The 15161-nt window shown below is 47.5% G+C and overlaps 1 protein-coding gene across 10 annotated transcripts in view; it reads right to left on the bottom strand.

Moving 5' to 3' along the window:
• WNK1 (WNK lysine deficient protein kinase 1) overlaps positions 1-15161 on the bottom strand; it is a 1135119-nt gene that overhangs the window by 107949 nt on the left and 1012009 nt on the right. For all 10 annotated transcript variants that reach the window (XM_085652258.1, XM_085652261.1, XM_085652257.1 and 7 more), the window contains 3 exons: positions 14063-14679; positions 13536-13738; positions 12960-13157 (listed from right to left, as the gene is read on the bottom strand). In XM_085652258.1, coding sequence (XP_085508384.1) covers positions 12960-13157; positions 13536-13738; positions 14063-14679 — 1018 coding nt within the window. The remainder of the gene's footprint in view (positions 1-12959; positions 13158-13535; positions 13739-14062; positions 14680-15161) is intronic.

Here is a 15161-nt window from a genome sequence, read left to right on the forward strand (position 1 = left end):
CCGGTCACTAACATCTGGTGCGGACTGTACATGTGGCAGTATGCATAGACTACTTTGTGAATCTAACTTTCCTAAAGACGATAAACACACCACCACCCCCTCGCCGCCCCCCTCCCTGCCCATGGATACAGAACTACCCACTCCCCAACTAGGCAGAGTGCCTCTTCCCCACCCAAACATATGAATAAATTTGGGACTGCGGTCTCCCATCCCCATTTGCAGTCATCAATGGTATACCTCAATTTTAGGGGCTCCCAGCAGGACCCATGGAGGAACAAAGTAACCTTTATCTCAAAGAGAGCTGTGCGCCAGTAACAAATACTCTATCAAATGCCTTTCAAAGCAGTAAGTCACTGTTAAGATAGGAACTTTCTCACCAATGTCCCGAGGCATCCCTGGAGATAGAATTCTCCGCAGTCCCCCGCATCTGTACAGCTGTTCGACCAAAGTTACGTCTATGGGTCCGTAGCACTAGCGGGGCCATCCTCTGTAGGTGTCAGGTGTCTCCTCGGTCTCTTTGTGCCCTCTCGTCCCTGTATTGAGATCTCGACGGCGGCCACCTCTTTTGCGCCATCCCTCCAACCAGTCCCACGCGTCTTCTGGTGAGGTGAAGAACCATGTCTTTCCTTACGATTCCACTCAGTTTCGCTGGAAACAATATGGCATATTTCAACTCTCGATCCCGGAGCTCTTTCTTTACTGCCTGAAAGCTACGCCGTTGGGCCTGGACCCTGGCCGTGAAGTCTGGGAAGAACGTTATGTCGCTGTTTTCTACCTTTAGTGAGGGCCCCGCCTGTGCAGTTTTCAGGATGACATCTGTCTCTGTAGTTACTCGGGCTATTAAGGGTCTCGGATGGGCCCCAGGTTTTGGCCTCCCTCCCGGGATCCGATGTGCACGTTCAATGGAGAAATACTTGGAGACTTTTAGGCTACAGACGTTTAACTATAAGATCTTCGACAAAGAGGTCCGCTGCTGGCCCCTCCGCCCGTTTGGGCACACCTAAAATGCGGATATTGTTCCTGCGGGCCCTCCCTTCATACTCATCTAGCTATTGCGCCATTTTCACGTGTTGGCTTTGAAGCTCGGCAACCTGGGTTTGGAGTTGAGCCGTATCATCCTGCAGTGACGACGTGGTCAGTTTTAGGTCCTTAACTTTTTCGTCCATTTACCGAAAGTCTGCCCGCAGTAGGGATACTTCAGTGGTGACGGAGTCCGGGGAGGACCTCACTCCACCGATGGCGTCCAGCACATCCCGTATGGTAGGTTCCGACTGCGGTCCCGACTCTTTTTGCAACCCTGGGTGGCGAAATTTGCAAGCTTACCCTGTACGCTTGCCTTCGGGCCTCGCCCGGTCACCATGACTGACGTCGCTGTATACGGGACAGCAGCTGAGAGGAGGTACCGATGCGGGCAATATGGTGGTGCCTAGGATTAGCCCACTTCGGTCCTGTTACCGCCACAGTCTACGGCTCCAATGGGTAGGCTTACTGTCGACTCGAATTACGAGGTTGCCTGGGCGAGGACCCCTCCCAGCCCCTTGCAGCTGTCAGGCCGACGGCTCACTATCGCCTTCTTCCGCCGCAGCGAACCTCCCCTGACCAACAGGGAGGGGTCAGACCCCAATACTGGCACATCTGGCGTTAAGTGCAGTCTTTATGGTCCAGCAGTGTAGGCTCCTACCTCTCTCAGCAGCCTCAGGGGTGAGCCTCAGGGGCGCCCCCCCCCTGCACGGAAGTCTGTGCAGGTCCTCTGGGGGTGTGGGGGGGCTGCAACAGGCAGTTGTATTCCATCAAAACTACCACCTGGTTAAAGGGTCTAAGGGAAAAATGTTTAAAGACCTGCCCAAATTCTACTCCCCATAACAAGACTGTATTCCAGGCAGAAACAGCGGGAAGGGGGTGGAGAGCCCAGGCCAACCAACGTCCTCAGGCCTAGGCCCACCAACACTCCCTCCCCAGGCCCCCGTCCCCCAAGCGCAGCCGAAACAGGTGCCTGATCCGTGCTCGGAGCACCTCCTGCTGGGCCTGGATCGCGTCGGAGACACCAGGTCAATCGCGCAGAGCGCGGCCCGCAAATCCACCAAAACCCGCTCGGGGGCACAGGATCATCTCCGAGCGAAGGCAGGGCCAGTCAAAGTCCCAGCACCTCGCGCGGCTGTTCCCTCCCTCCTCTTCTCTCTCCTCCCCCCCCCCCCCTTCGTCTTGCGCTGCACTGGCTCCTCCTCCAACGACACCAGGGCTCGGAGAGACCTCCACCCGGGCCTGCAAAGCCGGGGCCTCGAGTAACGACGTCACCGGGCAGCTTCATGCGCACTCCTCCCGTGCTCAGTCTCCTTTCCCCGGGCAGACTCTCAAGCAGCCCCTGCGCCCGGCACACCAGCCGCCGCGCTGCCAAGGGGAGTCACCTCCAGTTATGTCTGGTCTGATGCCGCCGGAATCTTCGCTGCCTCCGCTACGGGCCCGAGTGCCGTATCATTCATCAGCCGCCATCCGCCTCTGCCATCTGCCTCTGGTTTTGCAGGTGATTCCCGACACCTGTCGATGCTAGTGGAGCCAACTGCCTGCCAGCGGTGTCCCCGGTGGTGGGAACCGCCTTTTATGGTAATGTTGCTGCTATTATGAGGTCAGGATAGTGTCGGATTAGTGCCGGGGATGCGGAGCTCCGCTAGCCAGCCGCCATTTGCTTCGGCTGCTAGCCACGCCCTCCGGCTTGCCTGGTTTTAACAAGAAAGGTACTGGCTGATTGACTCCTTGGCTGGACACCATAATGAATAAAAATTGAGCACTTAAGAGAACAAATCGTAAAACGTGAATATCTGAGAACGTATCGCACCAATGTACAGATTGAAACAAAAAACTAAATAAATAAAATGTAAAACGTGTGAGCCACTTACAATAAAATAATAATAAAATATAAGATATGCAACACGGACTCTCTGCTGGATAAAGGAGGTGCAGAAAGATGTGCGAATCATCGTGTCGCACTACCGTAGGTCCATATCATGATAACAGCAGATGAGTGAAATAACTGACCGTGGTGTGCGAATCACCGATGACCCTGTCGCACTAAGTAAAAGCAAGTACTTGCTGTGAAATATGGTGTGCGAATCACCGACCGTAGAGTTGCACAAAGTAGAGGCAGGTAACAGCTGTGAGCTGGACGACGCTGACTGGAAGATCCTGACTGATCCAAAATGGCTGCCGCCGAGCATGTGACGTCGGTACGCTCTCCCAAAATGCATTGCGACAGTTTCCTTTCAGAGACGGCCGAAGAAGCAACAGGAAAAACAATATGGCAGCAGAAGTTCCAGAGTTTGGAACGTGGTAGGAGCGAGCCAGGTAAGCGACCTTTGAAATGGCCACGCGCCCCAACGGAAAAGTAGCTTCTATGAAGAAGCAATTGGAAAAATTTGAGGTGGTCACAGTGTTCGGTATTCAGTGGCAGCAGTCCAGTGGGCTCCAGAAGATGCAGGACAGCGTAAAAGAAAGGCAAATAAAAATTAACCCACTCCTGGTACCAATATATAGAGGAGGGGAACGCCAAGATCTTCAGGACACTCTGGTATAGATCCAAACTACTATTTATTTGTAGAATAGAAATAGTAGATCATAACAACGGAGACTACGGCATAAGCAGTAGCAGGAACCAAACAGTAACTGACTAGGCAAGTATAGAATCAACAATGACATAACAGTTCTTAAGGATAAGATTCTAGAGAATTAAAGAAACCGTAAGGAACATAATACCACAAGGGCGTTAAGTTCGCAGAGAGAGGAGGATGGTTGGGTCGATGAGGAATCTGCAGCAGGATCCTGTCTCAACCAGATTAAGCTTTACCGAAGGTGAGCAACTTCTTAATCTGATAGGGACATCTAGCTGCAGACTTCTCATCTTAGAATAAGATACCTAAGCAATACCATCCATGGGCCGTGAACCAACCTCACCAAAGATCCCCAAATAGAAGAAGCCGTGCAAAAGATAGAAGGGACCAGACTATCAGAAAAATGATAGGTGAAGCAAGATTTTCACCGAAGGATTGATCTCCAAGAAGAACTATGGAAAGCCTGTAGGGAGTAGAAAGCTACAAGACAGTGAAAAACACGGTAAAGAACCGGTAAAATTAGCAGCCCCAAAGAGGGTGCAACCTACGATCGAGGGATACAAAGGGACCAAGGACAATAGTCCTTAGAGTCCAGGCTCAACACCAATGGAATGAGCATACAAAGCGAGCTCAAATGCAGTGAACATATACAACGAACAAAGAGCGCACCTGCCGATTGTCAAGGAAACTATTCTGAGGAACAGTTTTTGAAAAAAGGGAACCTTCAATCAAGAATGATGGAGAAAACAATGAATGCTCTAGAGCGTCGCTAGAAAAACAAGAGCAGTAAAAGGAAACCACTCTTATACTGAGAACCTTGATAGATATATAAGCACACTGCGTAGTGAAGTAACAGATGTTCGTTGAAGAGAAGAAAAGAAACAGACAAGTACAACCAAGAAGGTTGTACGAAGTCACCAAGAAGATCTAACTAAAATGTAGCTACGTACACCGTATAGAAGGCCAGACGACCATATGTACGCGCACACACACACATATATATATATATATATATATATACACACATATACACACACACACATATACACATACAGGAAGTAAAAGACATCTACAAGAGATCCATTCAAGAGATAAGCATATACATCCAAGGACATATATATATATAAGGACAAATATGTATATAAAAAACAGAGAAATTCCCATAGACAGTCAAGTTGGATTAGTTACTTACCTGTAATCCTAGTTCTCTTCCAGGGGTATCCTCATCAAAGTCATAAGCATTAGAATATTCCCGCCCATGCGCGGGATCCCGGAAACAGTATATTATATGTGCCCCACATATATATATCCATACATATATACCTATGTGTATACACAAGCAACTACAGCCAATAAACACTAGAGCTGAACATGCTGTAAGGAATTTCCACTATACATAAAAAAATAGCATTATAAACACGAGAAACAACATTATAACTTGTTTAGAAACTGTTTTAATGCTCAGAAAACAGCAGAAATTCTTATAAATCACTGAAAGCATAGGAAGCTCCCAGGCTGCATTGCAAATACCCAGTCTAAAAAGACTGAAAAGCTAACTAATAGCTGCATAGCAAAAAACTGACACCGTGCCTTTAAGGCACACCTGACCCCCAACTTCCCATCATGCCTCAGGGGTGGCAGTTAGGTCAGTTGTTCTTTGCGGAGATTGAAAAGTCATGGCACAAAGAAATAATAACCTCTGAAAAAGATAGCACACCTTTGCCCGGGGAGGCGGAAGGGTTGCTTATGACTTTGATGAGGATACCCCTGGAAGAGAACTAGGATTACAGGTAAGTAACTAATCCTTCTCTTCCAGGGGATCCTCATCAATAGTCATAAGCATTAGAATAGAATAGCGAGCCTCACCTCATCCCCCTGCGGGCAAAGGAAAGAAACAGAGAATGAACAGTATGCTTAGATAGACCAAGCTACCCAAAAAGGTTCCTCAAGGAGGCTTGGCCTACTTGGGCATCCGCCCTGGAATCGGATTCTAGGCAGTAGTGCCTGGTAAAGGTATGAACCGATTTCCAGGTGGCCGCCTTGCAAATCTCTGCGATTGGCACGTCATGCAAGAAAGCTACTGTGGCCGCTTTCCCCCTAGTAGAATGAGCCTTAGGGGCCAAAGGTAAGGGCCTTTTCGCCAGCTGGTAGGCTAGGGTAATGCAGGAAACAATCCATCTGGAAATGGATCTCTTAGCTGCTGGGAAGCCTGTTCTCATGGCGCCATAGTTGACAAATAGTTGATCCGTCTTCCTAATGCCTTTGATAGTTTCTAGGTAGAATTTAAGTACCCTCTTGACGTCTAAGGAATGAAGCGACCGCTCAGCCGGGGTCGCTGGGTTCGGGAAGAAGGATGGAAGAGAAATGGACTGATTAATATGAAAATCAGACACTACCTTAGGGAGAAAAGATGGATGTGCCCTCAAGACCACTTTGTGCTGGTGAAAAACAGTGTACGGCTCTTTAGTACACAGCGCCTGGATTTCGCTTACTCTGCGTGCCGATGTAATGGCTACCAGAAAAGCGGCCTTCCAAGACAGATGCTGCAAGGAAGCTCTATAGATTGGCTCAAACGGTGGGCCCATCAATTTGGACAATACTAAGTTCAACTCCCACGGAGGATGAGGGTTTCGAACAGGGGGGTAAACTTTCTTCAACCCCTGTAAGAAGTCCTTGACCACCTGCATCTGGAAAAAAGAAGGTTGATTGGGAGACCTCCTGTACGCTGTAATGGCAGACAAGTGGACCCCGATTGATGCATACTTTAAGCCTGATCTCGCTAAGTGCAGAAGGTAAGGGAGAATGACATCCTCCTGCCCCTTCGTAGGATCAAGGTGATTCTCTCTACACCAAATGAAAAACCTCTTCCACTTAAACGCATAAGACGCTCTTGTGGAGGGTCGCTTCGCTTCTTTCAGAATATGCATGCAATCAGGCGGCAGACCTAAATGTCCGTATTGCAGGACCTCAGGAGCCATGCTGTTAAGTTCAGTGAGGGAAGGTTGGGATGCAGAATCCTCCCGCCCATCTTGGACAGCAGGTCCGGCCTGCAAGGCAGTCGCCTGTGAGGTCGCACCGACAGATGGAGAAGGTCCGGGTACCACCACTGGCGCGGCCAGTCCGGAGCTATGAGGATCATCTCCATGTCGGATCTGAGCAGCTTGGATACCACCTTCGGAATCAGAGGCGGAAAGGCGTAGGCAAATGTCCCTGACTAGTCCATCAAAAGAGCATTCCCCCTGGTCCCTGGACGGTGGAATCTGGACGCGAAGGCATGGCATTTTGAATTTTCGTCGTCTGCAAACAGATCGATTTCTGGACGGCCCCAACAATGGAACAGGTCCGCCACCACTTCGTCGTGTAGCACCCAGTCTGGCTGATCTTCGAAGTGCCTGCTGAGTGCGTCTGCTTTGAGATTCAACTCCCCCGGAAGGTGCACTGCCACTACCGAGAGGTTCCGGGCGAGCAGCCAGTGCCAGATCGCCTGTGCCTCCAGGGAAAGAGGACGTGACCGAGTCCCGCCCTGTTTGTTCAGGTAGAACATGGTTGTGGTGTTCTCGGTCTGCACCAGGACTGAATCGGCCTTGATTGCAGGGAGGAACGCCTTTAGAGCAAGGTGGACTGCCCGGAGTTCCAGCATATTTATGTGGTAGCCCTGCTCTTATGTAGACCACCGACCCTGTATCTGGAGGCACCCCATGTGGGCCCCCCAACCTTGCAGCCACGCATCTGTCACCACCGATTGCACTGGAAGTGGCTGGTGAAAAGGGACTCCCACCATCAGATTGTCCTGACGAGTCCACCATGCAAGGGAAGATTTCGCCACCTGGGAGAGAGAGATTTGATCTCCCCAACGGCCTGTGGACTGATCCCATTGGTCCTCTAGAGCTTGCTGCAAAGGTCGCATTCGCAGTCTGGCGTTGGGAATGAGAAAAATACAGAACGCCATGGACCTCAGCAGAGATGCTACTTGCCGGGCTGACGGCCTCTGCATCTGCTGCATAAGCCTGCATTTCCGCTTCATTGAAGACAGTCTCTCCCCCGAAGGATACGCTCTTCCCACGCTTGTGTCCAGAACGGAGCCAAGGTAGTGGATGGTCTGAGTGGGCTGCTGCACGGACTTTGCCAGGTTGACGTGAAGGCCGAGAGCATGCAACTGTCTCAGACAGGTCTGGAAGTCTTTCCTCACCTGTTGCTGTGATGGAGCCTTCAGCAACCAGTCGTCTAAGTAAGGGTAGACGAATAGACCCTGCTTGTGTAGGCAAGCCGCCACCACTGCCATACATTTGGTGAAGACTCGCGGAGCCGACTTGAGCCCGAATGGAAGGACTTTGTACTGATAATGCTTGCTTCCGACCACAAACCGCAGGTACCTGCGGTGATGTCTCGAAATTGAAATGTGTCGCATCTTGGAGGTCCACCGAACACATCCAATCCCCTACTTGCAGATGTGGACATATTTGATTAAGCGCCAACATACAAAACTTCTCCTTGACGATGACTTTGTTTAGGAGACGAAGGTCCTGAATCGGCCGAAACTTGTGCTCTTGATCTTTTTTGGGCACAAGGAAGTACCGGGAGTACACTCCTTTTCCGATTTGTGAAGGAGGAACTTTTTCTATGGCCTGTTTTAGCAGAAGGGCCCTCACCTCCTTTTGGAGCAGCTTTAAGTGGTGAGGACGGGACTTTTTTGGCGGTATGTCTTTTGGACGCGCTCGAAAACGTAGCGCATATCCATTTCGCAGTATATTCAGCACCCAGCGATCTTTTGTGATGCTGTCCCACTCTGACAGATGTTGTGACGCACTTCCCCCCACTGGAGTGGGCAACGGTCGTAGAGGAAGCCACAGCTCATGGCTTTCCTCCTCTTGTGGTAGTGGAGGACTGTTGCTGGTGTCCACCTCTCTTCTTGTCATAAGCAGGGCAAGGATCGAAAAGAGATGGCATTTTAAGGTAGAAACAATGCCCAAAACTGCCTAAAAAAGACAGCCTCCCACTTCTTTAGATGTAAAACGTCGAAGTAAGGGAAAAAAACACACAATATTTTCTGACAAACTCAGAAAAAAGTGGAGCTCTGTTGCCAGGATCCTTCCAGAAGGAGCCGGAAAGAACAACTGACCTAACTGCCAACCCTGAGGCATGATGGGAAGTTGGGGGTCAGGTGTGCCTTAAAGGCAATGTGTCAGTATTTTGCTATGCAGCTATTAGTTAGCTTTTCAGTCTTTTTAGACTGGGTATTTGCAATGCAGCCTGGGAGCTTCCTATGCTTTCAGTGATTAATAAGAATTTCTGCTGTTTTCTGAGCATTAAAACAGTTTCTAAACAAGTTATAATGTTGTTTCTCGTGTTTATAATGCTATTTTTTTTATGTATAGTGGAAATTCCTTACAGCATGTTCAGCTCTAGTGTTTATTGGCTGTAGTTGCTTGTGTATACATATAGGTATATATGTATGGATATATATATGTGGGGCACATATAATATACTGTTTCCGGGATCCCGCGCATGGGCGGGAATAATCTAATGCTTATGACTTTGATGAGGATACCCTGGAAGAGAAATACAGGGTACAGTAAAAGTATATCCACTCCTCCAAAGGTAACCCACCTCCTCTGCCAGTGAGCAGAAGGACGAGAAGTGGAGGAACGGGAAACACTCCAATAACAGAGGTAACCAAGGATGGACAGAGAATACATCATACCATTATAAAAGAAGAGGTTACAACAGTAGCTGAGGTGGAGACAGGAAGACAAAGGTGGGAAACCGCAACACAATTCTACATAAGGCTAGGAAGTGAAAGGCATTGCTTTCTACAGGAAAACAAGGGCACCAGTCCAAGAACCAACGCCACCGACTGAGAAAGGATGCCAGCAGGAGAAGCAAAGAAGAAACAGAAATGTGGAAAGTCCACCATGAAAGAAAAGGAGACTACCTCCAGGGGAAACGAAGGGCTGGTGGAAACTACGGGCAACAGATAGTTTATTATGACAATTGCGCATTGTCCACATTATGGAAGCAGGCAAGAAACCTGACCAACGCTTCATTTAGGATATGCCTAAAGAAAAGTAATTAAATACCTGCACCAAAGAACGGGGTGAAACAGAACCTCTCCCATAGAAAAGGGGATGCCACGAAGAAGGGAGTAAGATACAGGAAAGAGAGGGAAACTCAGCTCTTGTGAAAGAAGGATACCAAACCAGGATCCAAACAATAAATGGGAATTGTTTCCCAGGTGAAGATAACTGAAAGAACGGCAAACACAACAGCTACCTCACGGTGCATTGGCAGATATGTATAAAGAAAACCACAGGAGGCAACAGCAGCAGCTGTAGTCCAAGTAGAAAGGAGAACACCGAAAGGGTGAAAACACGGACATGTAACACCAGACTGCTGAAGATAAATAGCACCAGGACCACGATAATGTAGAAAAGGACACACATAAGAAAGTAGTGCCCATGAGCAATTCAAAATAATATGCTAAAAGATGCCAATACCACAAGGGCATTCGGGAGCTTGAGTCGTGGAACCTAAGCCTGAACCAACAGGAACACAAGATGAGTAGGAGAAAACCCATGAGTTCCATAGAGTTAAATAGAACAAAGAGAAGGTCCACACTAAGGAAGGTCGAAGACCGGAACAAAGGTTAACCAGGCCAAGAGTGTGCCTGCCTTTGGTACCACTGCCGCTCATATGGAAGGGGGGGGGGGGGGGGGTGGGGGGGGGGGGAAAGATGAAGTTGAAGTCCCTAAATGGGATACTAGGTGCACAGAAAACGGGGAACAAGGCTTTACCCACCACAGAGTAAGTATTCGGACAGGAAAAATGAAGCCTGCAAAAAGAAGCTATAAGAACAGACTCCCACAAGACCGCAAAGCAAGGTATGTTCTAGATGGCTGGAAACTAAACCAGTCACTGACAGCATAAATAAGAAAAGTACCTGCAGAAAGCAGGAACACCACACCTGGTGTAATCCTGGAAAGGAGAGAGTAATCCGCCACATGAAGGCAGAGAAGTACAACAGAGTTAAGACTCCGCACCACAATGACTATCTCTGAACTGGCATAAAGCCTAGTCTGCATGCACATCAAAAAAGGAGGCGCCATCAAAAGGCATGTCAATGCAAGTAGTTTGCACAGCCTCCAAAAAGAGCATTTCGGGTTTACTCTGAAAGGGAGGGCAAGAGGCACTCCACTTAGTTCCACAAAGTGTGGGAGAAGCGGGAGAAGACACAAGAAATGTTCAGAGAGCGCAGGGCAGAACTAAAAGAAGAGAAAATGTGCCTACCACAAGCATTAGATTTCCTAGCCTCTCGTTCCAGAGGAACAGGAGGGAAAAAACATTATTTTGGGTGGCTAATGAAATGAAATTATGAATCCTAAAGCGCATTACTACCCGTGGGTGTCTGGGCGCTAAAGGAGCCTGAACCACAAAACTCCTAGTAGAGGGATGTCAAAGAAGTCTAGAGCGATCCCCTGTGGCCCGGCGATCCCTGAGAAATAGAGCGATCCACAGGGAGCCCTGTCTCAGGTTTAGCTAAGCACCCAGCAAGATGACCAAAAAAAGTCACTATAAGGAAGTAAAGGCTCAACATTAGAAGGGTCAAGATGTAGAACGACAATTGAAGGGTCTGTTGACAATTCCACAGAGGGAAGCTGTAATTACAGTACGACCGAAACTCGACTGAGCATGTCCGCCACAGCAGAACTCATCTCCGTAGCGAAACCAAGAGGAGACAGGAGGCTGGAGAAGATTTTTTTGCCACTGGCGTCACCCAAGTCAAGTGACCAGCTAGACTGCATAGGGGGTGGAATTGTGTCTGAAATGGGAGGTAGACACACCACACCATCTGTAGACTTCCACAACTATGGTCTTCAGTCGGAAAACCCAGAGAAAGGGAGTCTGAGACGGTCGGCTTCATTAGCGCGGCATCCGGAGTCATCAACGAAGCCAGTTGACGACGAGAAGGAGGCGCCTCGAAGACAGAAGTAGCGTCGACGGCACCACTATGGGAGCTGACAGACAAGAGTCTGACCCTCCAGTGTGGTCATAGGTACAACGTCATGCACCTCCATGGGGCCTGAGGGCACTCCAGAGGGAGGTGATGACCCAAGAATTGAATGAAGAGATCGAGAATATTGGTTCATCTGGGTCAAAGTCGCCCTGGCCTTAGAATAGGTGGGGAGATGCGGGCGGACTCGTGTCTGCCACTTCAACAGAAGAGCGGGAACCAGCGGAAGGCGACAACGGCCGGAGGCTCCGCATACTCGAACGCTGGCATCAAGACTTATCTCCGGACGTCTAAGGAGAATGATGCCCGTGGGGACGGCTCGTAGCACGGACACGCGGGGTCGGTACGCATAGCGCATAGGTGACCGAGGACGATGAGAAGACTTCGATGACTGACATTCACACCTCAAGGAGCTACAAGTGACATTCCACGCGTGCTTTCATTCGGAGCTGGCGACAGGAGTTGCACTCTTCGGAGTCATGGTTCTCACCCAGGCACCACATGCAAACCAAGTGAGTGACATTTGTTGTCCACAGGACTCAGAAGGCTTGAAGCCTGAGGACATGAAAAAAGAGTAGAAAAGAAGGCACACTGCTGCTTTGACAAAAAAACGTCAAGTAAGCTGAAATAAAACAGCCAGAGAAACTGCAGTGCGGATCTGCCTTGCTAGTGCGGAAAAGAAGAAACTGATGTCAGTTCGGGGAGGGCTTTTATGGACTACGTTGATGCCAAATTCGTGAGACGATGTCACTGTGGAGTTGTTTGACGCCCTCTACCGACGTGCAGAGGTACTGCTGAAAATATTTCCGGATCCAGTCTGGCGCTGGGAAGGATTCTAATATAAGGAATCTGCGGCAAGTTTAAAATCAGATACTCCTGCTTCTCCGTTATGATGATATTTCCATTCTAAAGTACCAAAGATCCCCTCTCGATTAGTCCTCAAGTCATGCACCTATTACTCCAAAACTGCAAAGATTCTGGCAAAGTCTGCCGAAGGGAACCCAGTTATGTTACTAAAACTGGCACACGAGTAGTGGGTAGGACATAACAGAAAGTGTAATGACTATCATTTGATCCATATAGACATCTAACTAGAGAAACTATCAGACTGACATTATCCACTTTGAGGTCTATATGGTAAACTAACCAAAAGCTAATAAAATGTAAAAACAAATATCTAAGATGAAGCACAGCCCCTTTGGTTGATTAAGCATCTTTTGGATAATGTTTGATGATGGCAATGAGAAAGGTAAGGAGGATAATGGAAAAGGTAAGGACAGCTTATGTTAGGGAGATAGAAATATTTAAAATGTGTATGCAATAAACCTTTCTCTCATGAGAGCGCTTACCTTGGCCTGGTGCAGACAGACTAGGTACAGAGAGTGCTGTATCACTGGTGAAAGCTGAGCAGAGATTCTCAGTTGAGGGAGAAGGTCTGTAAGGCTGTGACAGCTGGTTTTGTCCATTCTCAGGAACACTGTCAGGAGGGAGGAGATATCCTTGCTGTGGGAACATGGCTGAAGGTGCACTATGAGAAGAATGATTTCCTGGAGAAAACAGAACATGTCAACTATAAAAAAAACAGAATACCCTCAGCATTAAAAAGAAACATCCAATCTACTAATAAAATGGCATCTATTTAAAAAAAAGTTATATGGCTAAAAGGGTTACACAACTTGGAGATGAGAGCAATGAGAACTGAAAAGGAAAGGTCATGGAAAGACTAACAAAACAAAACCAAGGAAAATCTATTGCCATAAAGTGACAAGATAATATCTGTGGGTTAAGTAAAGCTCACTGAATAAAACATGCTATATACTGGAGCAGCTAAAAAACAAATCAGGAATCAACAATTAATGGGTAATGACTGAAGGTCTTTAAAGCTAGATAATTGTAGCAACAATACCATTCATTTACATAAGTACCTGACAGCTGGGGGCTTCTGCTACCATGTGAGCTACCACGACTTGACTTGCTGCCTTTGTTTTTGGTGGGTTTCCGTCTCCTGCCTGAGAGGGGTGCAGCAGGTGGGATAATGACAGCAGGTGGAACCTTCCCTAGTGCTGTATACAGCAACTCAACCTCCTGTTTCTGTCGAACCTGCAACTCCTGAATCTCCTTTAGGTGCCTAAGTAAATATAAATGATAAGCCAATAGGTTTTATGGGATATTAATTCCTGCACCGGTAAACCTTAACATGAGTAGATTATTCAAGTTCTCGCACATCACCCATTTGCATCTAAAACATCTATTATGAAAATAATTAACTGCAGAAAATCTTATTCAGTCAATGTTTTTTGTAAACTGCACATTTGAAACAGGAGAAATTTCCCAAAGTTGCTTACTAAAGTAAATTCTCAACATTTCATATCATCCCCGGAATTTATCACTTACATTCAATTTACTTCAAACACATCTTTATATAGATTTGCCGTTCTGAATTTCAACTTACTTATCTCTCAGTCTATGCAATTCTTTCTTAAGGTCCTCATCTTCAATATCAGATTCATTATCACTACTCATGTAGGAAGAATTGAAAGAGTTCCTTAGACTCTGTATACCCATATTAATCTTCAAGCCCATGGGCTGGGGAGATACTGGGCTGCCCAAGTTGTCGTCCTGCTTTTTGGACATCTCATTAAGGAAAGCCATTTCCAGCTCAGATGATGGCCCATTTAACTGCAATGTTAGACTGCTTTCGATTGGTTCAGACATCCTTCTCTTTGATAAAGGATAAGTATCTTTTTCAGACTTCAGAGCTGAACAATCTTGGCAGGTCACATCATCTTTAGTTCGTGACACTGAAAAGCGGCCAACTTGATCTGTTGCTGTTGTAGTCACCTGAAAACGTCCAACCTTAGTTGAACAAGCAGACTCTAGCTTTGTGGTATCAGTTTTACATGAATGAGCACCATCTACAACATCTGGGGCAGATCTTTCAATGGATATCTGCTTCACCATTGTACTCTCAGGGCTGCTCCCAGACAAAGACGAAGAAGTTGAACTAGTGGTTGAAGATCGTGCTGGTTTTCTGTTCTCTTTCAATTCCTCGTCCACTGCAACAGATACCTAGAAGCAAAGAAGGCAATTATTCATCATCCACAGTCTACAAAACTCCACAATAGTGAATTAGTTAAAACCACAATTATAATCTAAGAATTACTGTACCGCCTGATTGCCGATTTTAACAAAGCAAACCCCAAAGCATTCTTTTATTACATAACGCCTCTTTATTGAAAATTTGTGGCACAAAGACAACATCGCATGCCATAGTGCGTTGGACGCAGCAAGACCACAGTATTCAAGTACATTGTGTTAACCAATGCCACCACAGCTAATGTAAGCAGTAGCATACTTCACATATAAAGACAGAGCGGCCAGAGAATATAAGCGCAGTAAGGGAGTACTAAAACATTACTATTAGAAAATCCCTCATCTTAACAACATAGCAGAGAAAGAAGGAAGAAACAAGGCCTAAGGTGTGGTGTCAATGGGGAGGAGGGAGAGGTGACCAGGATTAAGGGGCAGGGTTCAGTAAAAGAGCTGGAAAG

The sequence above is a fragment of the Triturus cristatus genome, chromosome 4_1, assembly GCF_964204655.1.
Source record: "Triturus cristatus chromosome 4_1, aTriCri1.1, whole genome shotgun sequence".
In the NCBI taxonomy this organism is placed as follows: domain Eukaryota; kingdom Metazoa; phylum Chordata; class Amphibia; order Caudata; family Salamandridae; genus Triturus; species Triturus cristatus.